The sequence below is a fragment of the Malus sylvestris genome, chromosome 10 (assembly GCF_916048215.2).
Source record: "Malus sylvestris chromosome 10, drMalSylv7.2, whole genome shotgun sequence".
Taxonomy (NCBI): Eukaryota; Viridiplantae; Streptophyta; class Magnoliopsida; order Rosales; family Rosaceae; genus Malus; species Malus sylvestris.
Window position 1 is genome coordinate 25,454,860 of NC_062269.1, and position 14,538 is coordinate 25,469,397.

Genomic DNA, 14,538 nt, shown 5'->3' on the forward strand with positions numbered 1-14,538 from the left:
TACATCAAGTGTGTTTTGGAAAGTTTTGGATTTTGTCAAAGGTGGGTTAACCTAGTGATGAAGTGTATTTCCTCGGCTTCTTTTTCTATCAATATTAATGGTGAACCTCATGGATATTTTAATGCAAGCAGAGGTATAAGACAAGGTGACCATTTTTCTCCGTATATTTTCATCATTTGTATGGAACCTTTAATCAGATAATTAAATGCCTTAGCAACTGTTCCTAAAACTCATATTGGTTTACTCACCAACCCATTTGGCTATAAAGTTTCAAATCTTATTTTTACGGATGATTGTCTCATTTTTATTAAAGCTACTACTAAGGGTGCTAGAAATGCTATGGATGTTCTAAGTAAGTTTGTCACAGCCCGTCCCGGATATGTACGTTAATTATTTATCGGAGGTGTGAAAAGTCGAAATTACCCCTGGATGTTGAGTTGTATTATTGGTTTAATTGTGTTTTTGGACTAATATTCTTAAATCCTAATTGTTTGGAACCAATTAGGATTAGAGTTTGGTGCATTGTGGGTTGTTGACTATTTTGGACCACACATCACTCCTCCATTATCTTTCTCACTCCCGTGCACACTCTCTCTCGGTTTCACTCTCTTTCTCCTTCGAACTCGTACGAACAATCACCCAAAACCCTTGAAACTTCATGGATCGTGGTCAAAGTTGGCACCATTGTGTTCGTGAAGCTCAGACGAATCGATTGGTACCCATTTCAGGTATGGATACCTTCGAAAACCCTAGTTTTTCATAACCCCTGATTTGTGCACTGTTCATGCACACGTAAATATGGAGGTTTTTGGGAATTTGAAGCTTGTAGGAAGCTTAGTGAGGTCCTAAGGAAGCTCGGAATGCTTCGGTTAAAGGTTTTGGACGTCGGGATCGTGTGGATGAAGTTTGGCCGGTTTTTCTTGGAATTCTCTGGTGAGATCCCGTGACTTTTAGAACTTTAAATTAGTATGATTGTGTTCTACAAGTTAAGAGCTTCATTTTGGTATAAATTGCGTGAAAAATGGTGCAAAAATGAGCGAGAAATAGGCAGTTGCAGGTCTGCCCAGAATTCGGCGCCAGTGACACTATTCCGGCGTCTGGAGATTAAAGATGATGCATGTGAGGCCGTGCCCTCCCCTGCGCATGGGGGTGCGTGAGCCACAGAAAATTTTATCTAAAATATCACGATGTTCATGAGGTTGTGTAGGTCACGTTGGTATATTCAAATACCAAAATTGAGCTTTGTATGAGAAGTTATTAGCTAGTTTTATCTATGTGCTTTAAAATAACGTTTTTATAGTTAATTCGCATATAGGTGAGACTTATCCGGAGGAAGAACGTATCCACGGGCGACTCGGGGGTTACGACCTGTCGACATACCAGTGAGTGGGCTTTTGTTTTCAGTATATATTTATATACTTGATATATTTCCCAGAAATGCATTTTTTAAGGAAAGTATGCTTTGAAATAATATGTCAAATGCTTTTATATTATGAATATGCATTTCATGGTTGCATATATATATATATATATAAATGTGGTTTGTGGACGCACAAGTAAGTTCAGGTAAGTTATGTTTTGTTATGTGAATCACCGATGATGTGATATGTGATTGAATAATGTTGAGCTCATAAAACTGCACCTAGGGTGATTATGATTTAGCCAGAGATATAAAGTACAGGCTTGTTTATTTACGTCACCTCCCGCACTATATGCTCATATTGGATTCAACTTAAGTGTACAGTCTTGTCGTACAGACCTTATTTGTCGTACAGACCTTATTTATGGTTCCGACTCGTAGGTGACTAGCGATTTATCGCCCGACTATTATGAGAGAGTAAAATTGAGCATAATTATATTACACCCAATCTTGTCGTACAAACCCCTTTTTAGTGGTTCCGATTTATGTGCAGTATATTGCCGTATAGGTCATTGTAGTGACTCCTGCTAGATTGACTTTTGAGCTATGAATTCAGCCGTATAGATTACCATAGGGGTTCCGGCTAACATATCATAATTCTATGAATTTATTCTTACCTGAATTGCTTACTCTATTATATCTTGGCATGACATGCATATGAATATGATTATGTGAAACATGAATTGAATTGATATGATTTCATATATATATATATATATATTATGTATATGCTTATATCTTGATTCTGGGAAAAATTATACATGTTTTACAGCGAGGGGTTAGTATATTGATAAACGAAATGGTTTTGTAAAACATTTATTTTTGCCCACTCACATTTTCTGTTTTGCACCCCTCCAGGTTTTAAGTAAGCTTGCTGTTGGTGGCTCGAGGACGTCGGCTGTTCTGACTTATATAAATAATAATAGGACATTCCTGGTACTGTATAACTTGTACTTGTCCTACTGGACTGTACCTAGACTTTTATGCTCTGCTTAGGAGTGTTTACTGTTGTAACTAACTCCTATCACTTACTGTTTAGTAATGCACTCTAGTAATTCGGTTTTTAATTATTTGTATAATTCTTATCTTTATTACTTCTGCACTGTGCACATGGCTACGTCACTCTCACGTGACGGCCATCATGCCTTGATCTCGGTCGGGGTGTGTCAAAGTTTGCCACTGCTTATGGGTAGCAAATTAATTTTAATAAATCTTCTCTTTATTTTTATTCAAATACTAATAGCCAAACTAGAAATGAGATTGTAAATATTCTTCACATGCAGCATAAATCTACCATTGGAAAATACCTTGGAATTCATAACATTGTTTTTTAGAAGGATCCTTTGAATAGAAGTGAGCTGTTTAGAAGAGTGAAGCAGAAATTAGCGGGTTGGAAGGCTAATTCTCTATCTAAGGCGGGTAGGCTCACTCTTGTTCGAGTGAACCTTTCAGGTATGCCTAATCATATAATGTCTTGTTTCAAGTGCCCTAAGAAGTTAACTAATCAACTAAATAAAGACTCCAGACATTTTTTCTGGGGTAATACCCATAAGTACAATCCAGTAAGTTGGAAGGAAGTCTGTAGACCTAAACAAGCTGGTGGCTTAGGTATTAGAAACATTGATCACTTCAATAGGGCTTGCCTGGCAAAGTTGCGATGGAAAGTTTTATTTGATAAGGATAACTGGTGGGCAAATATAGTTAGAAGGAAATACCTTAGGAATGAGAACTTTGCCACCACACAAATGCTAATTAATATGATCTGGAAGCAGACTCTGCCTCCTAAGGTTAAATTATTTGCCTGGACTCTTGTCAAAGGAAGGTTACAAACCAGTAAACGTCTCAACAAGTTTTTACCCAATGTAACTAATCAATGCCCGATGTGCCATAATCATGAGGAGACCATGACCATCTTTTTCTTCACTGCCAGTACGATGTGCAAGTCTGGACCTGTTCGAATGAACCTTATTTTTGCAATATTGCAAATAATCCTAAGGTAAATGAGTGGCTAAGTACCTTGCCACATGATGGGAAAATTGAAGTTAGCTGTTTAAGTAAAGCTTTGTCCATTTGTTGACAAATTTGGAATGATAGAAATGCAAGTATAATAAAAAATGAGAATCATATATCATACCGGTCTGTTATTCGCGCCCTGACAACGGCTAAAGAGTACTTTAAAGAGAATACTAGTAATGAAAAGAACCTTGAGGCTAGTTGTCAAGATAATTTGATTAAGTGACAGCCCCCTCCACCTAATTATGTTAAAATAAACTTTGATGGATCTGTTTCTCACTCTTTGGCTGCTGGAAGGCTCGTGGTTAGGAATTGGGATAGTAAACCTATCCTTGCTAGTGCGATGAAATTCGGCTCTGTGAGCATCAATGTTGTCGAGGCTTTGGTTCTCTGTGAAAAGCACTGATCTGGGCAAAAAGAAGGAATTAGAAACATGTCTTGGTGGAAGGCGACTCAAAGCTTGTCTTGGATGCTATTTGTGGAGCTTGTCATGTGCCTTGGAACCTAAAACCTATTATTGAGGACATCAGGTGGTGTGCTAACAGCTTTCAGGACATTAGATGGAGCCACATTTTCAGGGAGGCAAACTTCGTAGCGGATGCTTTAGCGTTTATTGGTCTTAATAGTTCGTATCTTTGTATTTGGGATGCTTGTCTCCTTGTGGATGCTCACCTGGCTTTTCAATTTAACTGTATTAGTACTGGCTGTATAAGAGGTTTTTCGCTATAATATTTTCTTTTTCTATCAAAAAATAAAAAATTCATTTTTGACTTTCTCGACTGGTGACCGTGACTTCCCACATATCATGGACACTAAAAAAAAATAAGGAAAACTAATGAAAAGGGCTAGAAAATTTTGAGTTTTAATGATAAGGACAAAATAAAGGGTGAAGTGAATAGTATCAGGATTGACTTTTTAGTATAAAAATGTGGTTTTTCGTTAAAGTGAACAGTACTAGGTGCTTTTCGTTAAAGTTCCCAAAAAAATATAATCACTACTTTCAACTAAATTAAGCCTAAGCAAGTGGCTCTTTACTACAATGGTGGAAAGGAGTTGAGTCTTTGCATAATGATATGAGTTCAAACTTCATTGGTGGCTAATCTAACGTCTAATCTAATAAAAAACTATTTTTCTGACCAAAAAAAAAAAAATTAAATTAAGCCTAAAGTAAGTACCACTTCCTATTCAGATTTAGTTTGTAACAACATTCTATTTCGACATACTGCATCTCGAATTCATACATTTCCTCTCCACTTATTGTTTACGCTAAAATAGTTTTTTTTTTTAATAGTTAATTTATGTGGAGCCATATGATTGAATTAGCGGGGCCATATCACTACATTAACAAAAAAAATTGATGAAATTTTCACGGAATAAATAAAAGAAAAACTAATGAAAATGGTAGGAAAACTTTGAGTTTTAACGATAATGACAAAATAAAGGGTAAAATAAATAGTACCATGTTTGACTTTTTAGTGTAAAAATATGGTTTTTCTTTAAAGTGACAAGTACCGTGGACTTTTCGTTAAAACTTTCATAAATAAATTGATGTGTGGTAGTGAATGACCAAATTTATCAATTTTTGAAACTCAGGGATCAAAATGAGGAGTTTGATCAATGTCAGTAACCATTTGCAATAAAAACCGTTCTTTTGTGTAATCCACGTGCCACCATTTTATTGGATTTGTGAGTCTCACGTACAAACTAACAGAATAATTGATGAAATTGAAATGGAATGACCAAATTGATGTGCGATAGTAAATGTCAAGGACGATATTAATTAATTTTGAAAATGAAAGATTAAAATAATGATTTTTGTCAATCTCAGACTTAAAAACCCAATAAAGGAAGAGGGAACAAATAAAACAACAAAAAAAAGCGACTTCTTGTTCTTTCTTCTCACTCACTCTCTCACTCCTTCCAATTCAAATTAAATCCAAAGCCATTTTCTTTCCCCATTAAATAAATCAGATATAAATAAAGCAGTTTCCTTACATTGATTTGATGCCCTACCCGCCGATTTAAACCCCCAATAACCCCAAACCCAATAAACCAATCTGAAAATTATAAAAAGTTCCAATTTTTGGCTGAAAAATCTGGTTTCCGCCGACGATGGACACCGGCGGCAACTCTCTAGCGTCGGGTCCCGACGGCGTGAAGAGGAAGGTGAGCTATTTCTACGACCCAGAAGTGGGAAATTACTATTATGGGCAGGGCCACCCGATGAAGCCCCACCGGATTCGGATGACCCACGCCCTCCTCGCCCACTACGGCCTCCTCCAGAACATGCAGGTCCTCAAACCCTACCCGGCCCGCGACCGCGACCTCTGCCGCTTCCACGCCGACGATTACGTGGCGTTCCTCCGGAACATCACCCCGGAAACCCAGCAGGACCAGCTGCGGCAGCTCAAGCGGTTCAATGTCGGCGAGGACTGCCCTGTCTTTGATGGGTTGTACTCGTTTTGCCAGACCTACGCCGGCGGGTCGGTCGGCGGCGCTGTGAAGCTCAACCATGGGATTTGCGACATTTCGATCAATTGGGCTGGCGGTTTGCACCACGCTAAAAAGTGTGAGGCTTCTGGGTTTTGCTATGTGAATGACATTGTTCTTGCAATTTTGGAGCTTCTTAAGCAGCACGAGGTTAGTTAATCTGATTGCGTAGTGTTAGAGTTTTGCGCTTTTTGATGTTTGGATTGTTGGGTTTGTTTTGTTTTGTATGATCTCTGAATTCGGTTGTCGAAAATGTGAATTGCATGGTTAAAGTTTCAAACTCTTTGATGTTGGTTTAGTTTTGTATTGTGTAATCTCTGAAATGGGTTACTGAAATTGTTAATGTTTTGCCTGAACAGCGCGTTTTGTATGTGGATATTGATATTCACCATGGAGACGGTGTTGAGGAGGCGTTTTACACGACAGACAGGGTCATGACCGTTTCGTTTCATAAGTTTGGGGATTATTTCCCTGGCACAGGGGACATTCGCGATATTGGGTACGGAAAAGGGAAGTATTACTCCCTTAATGTCCCGTTGGATGACGGGATTGATGATGAGAGCTACCATTACTTGTTCAAGCCCATCATTGGGAAGGTGATGGAAATTTTTAAGCCTGGGGCTGTGGTTCTCCAGTGTGGTGCTGATTCCTTATCTGGAGACAGGCTTGGCTGCTTCAATCTTTCCATCAAAGGTCATGCTGAGTGTGTTAGATATATGAGATCCTTCAACGTCCCGCTCTTGCTTCTAGGTGGCGGTGGCTATACCATTCGCAATGTTGCTCGTTGCTGGTGCTACGAGGTACACTTCTCGTATTCTATTTTACCTTTTAACGTTTTCAAATTATTTCACCCATGATCTGATTGTGCTAACATATCACATGGTTTTTATCACGAGTTATAATCTCTTGCCAGATAGCATGTTCATGTTTTGTGATTGCATAATATGAGTATATTGCCTGGCAAACGACTACCCCTTAACACATTGCTGTAAATGTGACGTGTAGTTCCACATCATCTGTATTTGGTGCATCTAATTTTTGTTTAGTCTTGAGTCTTATGGAATTCTTTTGATTTTGATATGTTGTCTGTAATGCAGACAGGAGTAGCACTTGGAGCAGAAATTGAGGACAAAATGCCACAGCACGAGTATTATGAGTATTTTGGTCCAGATTACACTCTTCATGTTGCCCCGAGTAACATGGAAAATAAGAACTCTCATGTGTTACTAGAAGAAATACGGTCAAAGCTTCTTGAAAACCTCTCCACGCTTCAGCATGCACCCAGTGTCCAATTTCAGGACAGACCTCCTGATACTGAGCTTCCGGAGGTATGTTTCTGCAACTAATCATTTTCTCAGAACTAATTCATTTTTCCATCTTCTATTTTCATCAAAACATAATAACCATCTGATTGAAATGTTTTCTTATGCATTGATTTGTTAGACTTATCAAAGCAATTTACTGTTCATTGTTCGGATATGACATTATACAGCTAAAGTGCATGAGGTTGTCTTCTGTCTATTGTCTAAATTAGTAACTTGTAATAGATAACTTGTTGTTCTCAAGATTTCTTGTAGCATAACGAGCTACCTGGTACCCGCATTTACTCCACATTTTTCCTGAGCAGAAAACCCCAAATTTCTGTCTTTTCCTTCCATCTATTTGCTATCAAGCTTACATTTTGACATTCCTATGTTTTCCGATTCCTTCCTATAGTATGATAACTGTGGAATACTTGATGGAAGTCTCGGTAGACTTTTTAACAAGTATAGTGATGATCCAAAAGGAAAAGTTGTGTATGTAAACAGCGGCAAAGCTCCATTCTTACTTTTTTTAATCTATGTATAAAGAATGTAGCTTGCCTGTTCAGATCAATCTAATCTCAGTTGTTATGTACTCAATATTTAACGTTGTTTTTATTGGCTTGTATTCAATGGTTTAATATTTATTCCTTTGAACTTCTTTCAGGAGAATGAAGAACAGGATGACCCAGATGAGAGGTGGGATCCAGATTCTGATATGGAGGTTGATGATGAACGGTACTTCAATTTATTCTCATAATTTGCTCTCATTATCTAGCACTTTCGTCTTTGCAATATACTGATTTATGTTTTATACAGTAAGCCTTTACCAAGCAGAGTAAAGAAAGAGATCATTGAACCTGAGGTTAAAGATCCGGTATGTCACACATTATCTCTTGAACTCAAAACTTTTTTTGGGTGTGTAGTCATTTAAACTATAATTCACTGTATTTGGCTACCAATTCATTTGTCTATTCTTAAGCACTGCTACATTTTTTGATAAAGGACAGAAATATATTGACGAAAGGCTAAAAGATGAAAGTTACAAGAAAAAACAAATTCTTCTATCCACAAGTTAAACAGTCCTCTGTAGTTTACTATTTCATTAGTTTAGATGACGCAATGAACCAATTTAATATACACCATTCTTGACGGTTCTAACGGTAAACTTACCAAAACCTGGATTTAACTAGAACCGATTTCAAGCCATTCAAATCGTAAATAAAGGGGACTCTTGTCTCTTCATAGTGTTTCTTTGCTTCTCACTGTTATCCTGTTTGTTATATAATGTTACATGAAGCCTACATTGGTGATTAGTAATGTTCCCTTTCTTTCTTATAAGAATATAATGTTTCCCGCCCTGGTAGCTGCTGCTGTTTATGATTATATGTTTAAGATGTGCTCATTTCCTTTGCGGTGCTGCATTTTAAAATTTGCATTAACATGTGGCCTATTTTCCTCTTGGATGACAACCTATTTGTTATGTTATTTACCTCAACAATATCTGATTCTTGTTGTTGTGGCACGCTGGAGATCCAGAAAGGGACCTCGGAGAATGCTAGAAGCTCAGGCTATGATCCAGCGGTAGATGAGATTACGACAGGAACAAAGGTGAAGTTAACACATAAGCCCATCAATAAAATCAGGATTCGCTTTGACATAAAAACGCTCTCCCACTAACAGTTCTCTGTCGACTTTGATATTTGCAGGCTTTGGATATGGGCTCTGGATCTGCGGATGAACCAGCTGTGAAGGTTGAACAAGAGACTACGAATAAACCTGCAGACCAGATATAAACGTTATCACGAGCAAATTTATTTGGGGTGACTTTATCACCAAGTCATTCTAACTTGGAACCATCGCTCGACAAAGAAAAACTTTCAACTGTCCAACGATTTGTGAAGTTGGTAATTTATTTGAGCTGTTGCATTTCATGTATCTTAGCATTTCCTGTATCGTAGTATTTCTTGTATTTTGTAAGAATTCAACGCTTGTTTAAACTTATATGGATAAGTATCCAAATTTGGCAGATGCGTCGATTTGTAATTATACTGTCGTACCTTAAAACTGTATATTTTTGTCGGAACCCTAAAACCGTGTTTATTTCAGGAATCATAATTCCAATCGGTAGTCCTGTCCCTGCTTTTGGTGTTCTAAAAATCCATTTCCCCCCTTTCATTTGGGAAGAACATGGGACTAGAAATTTAGGATGTCTTGTGATGCTTATAACTTTGCCATTCCAACCTCCTCACTCAATCTTGAAACATAGGAGCAAGTAGTTACTAGACTCAAACACGCGTTATCGGGAGTTATTGGGCGTTATCCGGAGTTATTGGGCGTTATCCAGAATGATTGGGCATACGTGATCAACGCTTCCGAAAATGTTGGAGGTGAGAAATTAGGATAATAATCTGCTTGAATCCTTTAAGCAAAAGAATTTTCATTTTTCACGAGTAAAACTGTAAAAGGAGTGATATAACAAATGATATTAGCTGTACGATATTGCAGTAAAACCAGTAACTCTATATTACAAGGCAAAATGGTAAAAGGAAAATCCCAATTTTGACGGTTTCTCTTTCAACTTTGTATATGTTCCTATGTCCATCAGTTGTTTATAGATTTGGTAGTTGTTCGGGCAGGACAACCTAGCTGATCCCAGATTTCATCAATCAGAGCGTCGACTGGAAGGCTTTGCTGAGTGTGGCACTGGGCGGTCCAAGGCAGCAACCATGTGGATGCCGGAATTGTATGTGTCCGGGATAGGTTGAGAGTCCTCAGACAGTATTACCAAAAACTTTAAGATAAATCTGATGTCAGGTATTCTGTTTTATCAACAAATCAGTGCATCCGGTATTGGTCACTTGCAAAGGGATTCTCTGGTTGCTAAAGCTCTGCACAAACCAAAGGAAAGAAAGGTTAGAAATTGTAAAATCCCCAGTGCACGGATTGCAATGCAAAATGTTGAATGGAATTTGTCACCAAAATTTTCATTGAAAAGTATACTCCTGCTATATAACTTGTCGATAAAGCTGACATAAAGAAACGAGAGACAGGCTATGAGGGGAAAGAAAAGGTCTGATACCTGCAAGTGAGAGTAATACATTCTCTGTCTAGAAGGCCAACTAATTGCCCTCTGTGATCTTGAACATGCTGTGTAACAACTGGAATTTGATTCATTCCATACTTCTTCATAATGTTCTGAGCTGAAAGTAGAGTCATAGCAGGCGTAGCCGTCCATGGTACTCGGCATACTTCCCCGTCTGAAGAACACATTTCAGATACTATAAGCTCCTGCAGCATGTACAACCAGTTATTCAAGCTCAACAGGTCACAAATTTTAGTAGATGGGGAAAAATTAGAACCGGTAAAGCAAGAAAATAATCCAGCAGCAAAGGCCTAGCTGTTACCTTGGGTCTTTGTCGTCTTGATTTTGCATATTTATTGCTGAACTCTTGAATGTCTCTAAGTGTCAGTAAACCAATTAGAATATGATCGTCATCGACAATCATGGCATAGGGCTGCTTTTCTGCAAGCATGAGAGTCACTGCTTCTGTAAGCAACGTGTCCATTAAAACGGTCACATATCTTGTCCTCATGGCCTCGGATACAGATATCCTCTTCTCTAGGTTCTCAGTATTAATATCAGAACCATCTATACAGAGTGAACTCTCTAATTCACAAAGGTCGCTTGCCTTAGATGTGAAAGCATTACTAGAAGAAAGCCCACTTGCACTAGGGGAAGGTACTTCAGGTTGTTGATTGCCACTAGACTTTCCCTGTTTTAGTTTCTTAGTCTTCAAGATATCTTTTCTCCTTGTCTGTCCAGATGTAATCCACGAAGATAACCCTACAGCTCCAAGTAGCGGTAGTACAATACGATAATCTTGTGTCAATTCAAAAAGCAGCAGAACTGACGTCAGAGGTACCTGACAGACTCCTGCCAGAGTAGCAGCCATTCCAACCTGTAAATGGAACCTTTCCAACCGTCAACTACATCCAGATTTTGGGAATCCTTTTGATTTTAGCAGAGAGATACTAGAAAGAAAAATAATATATTCACCGAAAAAAGTTTTAAGACTTTTCAAGTTACCATGGAGACTGGTATTATGTACATTCCATGTCAATTATCAAAAGACCATTCTACACCTTAGAACCAGTACAAATGCAGGAAACACATTGTACTTCTGAAAAGAAAGGTATCTGCCCCTGAAGATAATGGTTATAGGTTTCTAGATAATTACACAAGGCGGCCTCGTAATTCAAATGTGATTTTTGTTCTCAGAAATTATCAAAATAGATTTCGATCGGAATAGAGAGCCATTCTGTTTTATAAACATTAATAATTAACTAATGAAACAACTAACTTCTGAGTCTGACAATAACCTAAAGTCTAAACAGAATGCATATATGAAAACATACGAGTTGAGCATTGCTAGACATTTCAGTTTTGAAGGTAAACTATCTACTAGATATGAAAATAGCATAGAACTGTACCAGGCCATATGCTTGGGGTGATGCTACTTCCAAGACGGAAAGATGAAGTATAGGACTGGACTGAGCAACTGCAGAACTGATGAATTTCCCGTATGCCATTCCTGTTGCTGCACCAATAAAAAGTGATGGAGCATAGAAGCCTCCAACTAATCCAGAGGCTCGAGACAATGAGGTTGCACCTATCTTGACCACTACCAGCTGAAGTAACAGATCAGCTGAGAGGCATTTCTCAAGTGGTCGAGACTCCAGCAAAATGTCAACATTCTCGAAACCCCGATAAAGAATTTCAGGATATGCCAATGCCATAAGCCCGACTGCTAACCCACCCATGATAGGGAACAAAAATTTTGGTAGGCCCATGGTCTTGTGAAGATTGTCAACAAATACCAACATGTACGATGTGCACTTTGATAAGGTTAACGAAACCAAGCCACATAGGACACCCAGCAATAGATATAGCGGAAGTTCTGAAAATGATTTGAATACGTCTTATTATTAAAACTGCAGCTTTAAACAATAACTTGAACATCTACCTCTAGATATACTAAAGGTATGCCTGAAAAATTCATCCCAATAGAGTGAATAAACTAGTGTTGTAACACAATCATTTATGAAATTACCCATTTGGAATATGCAATGGAAATCAACTACCCAAATAATGGGAAAATTCAGAAACCGTATTCCGTAAAGGCAAAGCACATTACCAGGAACAAGTAAATACTCATAGATTATGTACTGATGCCATAGTCAATTGTAGAAATTAATTAAATAAATTTCACTCGGCACATAAGTTTTTATATGTATCAATTTGAAGAATTAATAGTGTACCAGTAGGTGAGCGGAAGTCATAGTATGGGACCTTAAATGCTGGTTCAGAACCTAGACCAACTTCTGAAACTACAGAAGCTATCACAGCACTAAGTATGACCATAGAAGTGGTATTCACAAGCGAAATAGATGAGGAATCAGGTGGTGATGGCCATAAGACTGACTCTACAGCAAAGAAACAACCCGAAACAGCAGCATTAAACCCTGTCAAAACAGAACAACAATTACAATGAGGGCAAACATGAATTGATAATGGCAGAACAGATAAATACATAACTGAAGACCAACCAGAAGCAATTCCAGCTGCTGATCCAGCAGCTACAAGAGAGAGCCTTCTTTGCGAACTTTTATCAAACACAGCACCAACACCCTTGGCTATAGAAGTTCCAATCTCAACGCTAGGACCTTCGGGACCTAACGAATTCCCAGTCCCAAGTGTCACACAAGCAGCAATTGCCTTGAGAAAAGGACGCGATGCAGCCTTGAGACCATCAAAAACCGAAACAGGCATTCCCATTTTCACTAATAAATTCTCCCCTTTTTCTCCACCTTGCTCATTGCCATTGTTATCTTGTGAACCATCCTCGAGAGCATCTCGAAGAAAGTTTAATATGGCAACGATCAAACCCCCAGAAGCCGGAACCAGAATCACCTGCTTCCACGTATCTCCCACGTACTCCTCTCTCAGCCATGAAGCTCCCCGTTGAGGCATCCCACCCCAGAACACATCACGGATCTCATTTACCTTCCCATTCATATCAAAATCTCAGAAAATGCTCAAAACTTTACCCGTAAGGCAAGCAAGAAAAAAGTAAAGCAAAAATGTGTAAAAGTGACGGAAGTTGAGGTTCCACCCCAAATTGGCAATGGGGTATTTCCCGACTCCTTATAAGTCTATGCAAGGTTCCTTAACTTTCCGGCGTGGGACAGTTTTTCATATCCTCACTGCCCCCCTCAAGTGTTGCAACACTCAAGACAAACAGGTGGACAACACTTTCTGACAATTCTTTTAACATTTTCGCAATGAGTTAACAAAAACATGTAACTGAAGAGCCCTAGCAGACAAGCAAGCTAATGTATCTCATAAACATTACAATTCGTGTAAAATCTCAGATAAATCTCAAAACTTTACAAACAAGCAAGCAAGAACAGCAAAAATGGAAAATTGGGTAATGGGTAAAAATCAAACATACAGAGTAATTGAAGAGAACGACGCCGATTCCGGTGAGCAGACCCACCAAGCTCGACGAAAGCACTATCGTCCAGTTCCCGCGGCCACGGCCTTGTGCTCTGCTTTCATCTTCATCTTCCTCTTCTTCTTCTTGTTCTTCTGCGTTGTCATTGTCATCGTTTTGTTGCTGGGTTTGTTGGGTTTGAGGGAGGGAGAGAGGAGGTCTGGGAGTGAGAGCTCTGCCGTTTTTTATGGGTTTACTAGTTCTTGTGTTTGACGTGTACCCAGCACTGGCATTTTTGGTGTCGATTGTTCTGGTTTGGGTGTTCGATGTGGGAGAGAATAGGAGGACGGTTTTTCTCGGCGGCGGTGAAGACGGAGGAGGAGAGACCAGGGGACATAAATGGCGGCGAGAGTGGGCGTTGGGGAAGCGCCATATGCAATCCAGGCCTCTCATTAGCTGCTACACCAGTTGAGCGAAGTGTTCATTCCTATTTCCAATCACAACCAACAAATGGATAATTGTCTGATAAAATAATTAATAATTAATATTTATATTTATATAAAATAAAATCTGTTATTTACCCTAATTTCCTTTTCTTTTCAAATTAACCAAATCAAGGTAGAGTTATTTTTATAGTAATTTATTAAATATGATTCATATATGAAACTGAGTATGTCATTGATAAAATAAATATTTGTTTCTACGAATTAAGAACGGACGTCTTGTTGGAAGTTAGCCTCTAGTCCAACGGCTAATAAGTCTACATAGTTAATAAAGATTGTCTGGAGTGTAAGTAATTTTAGGGTTTAATTCATAG

General features: G+C 38.5%; 2 protein-coding genes across 3 annotated transcripts; one reads left to right on the plus strand and one right to left on the minus strand.

The window, feature by feature from the left end:
* The first annotated feature begins 5,302 nt into the window (after positions 1–5,302).
* LOC126585457 (histone deacetylase 19-like) lies at positions 5,303–9,253 on the plus strand. The gene is made up of 7 exons (XM_050249905.1): positions 5,303–6,073; positions 6,283–6,723; positions 7,021–7,251; positions 7,892–7,962; positions 8,044–8,101; positions 8,764–8,835; positions 8,934–9,253. Exons 1-7 carry the CDS (start codon positions 5,546–5,548, stop codon positions 9,018–9,020), a joined length of 1,488 nt encoding a protein of 495 aa, XP_050105862.1. The 5' UTR covers positions 5,303–5,545; the 3' UTR covers positions 9,021–9,253.
* Positions 9,254–9,647: 394 nt separating this feature from the next.
* LOC126585456 (chloride channel protein CLC-e) lies at positions 9,648–14,224 on the minus strand. 2 transcript variants are annotated; one of them, XM_050249904.1, is made up of 7 exons: positions 13,785–14,224; positions 12,835–13,291; positions 12,547–12,750; positions 11,719–12,185; positions 10,632–11,186; positions 10,307–10,515; positions 9,648–10,115 (listed from the first exon to the last, which is right to left on the minus strand). In XM_050249904.1, the coding sequence occupies exons 1-7, from the start codon at positions 14,172–14,174 to the stop codon at positions 10,082–10,084; spliced, it is 2,316 nt and encodes a 771-aa protein (XP_050105861.1). In that variant the 5' UTR covers positions 14,175–14,224; the 3' UTR covers positions 9,648–10,081. The 2 variants fall into 2 exon arrangements, with proteins under 2 accessions (XP_050105861.1, XP_050105860.1); XM_050249903.1 differs by having other exon boundaries at positions 13,740–14,224.
* Between the last annotated feature and the right edge of the window lie 314 nt (positions 14,225–14,538).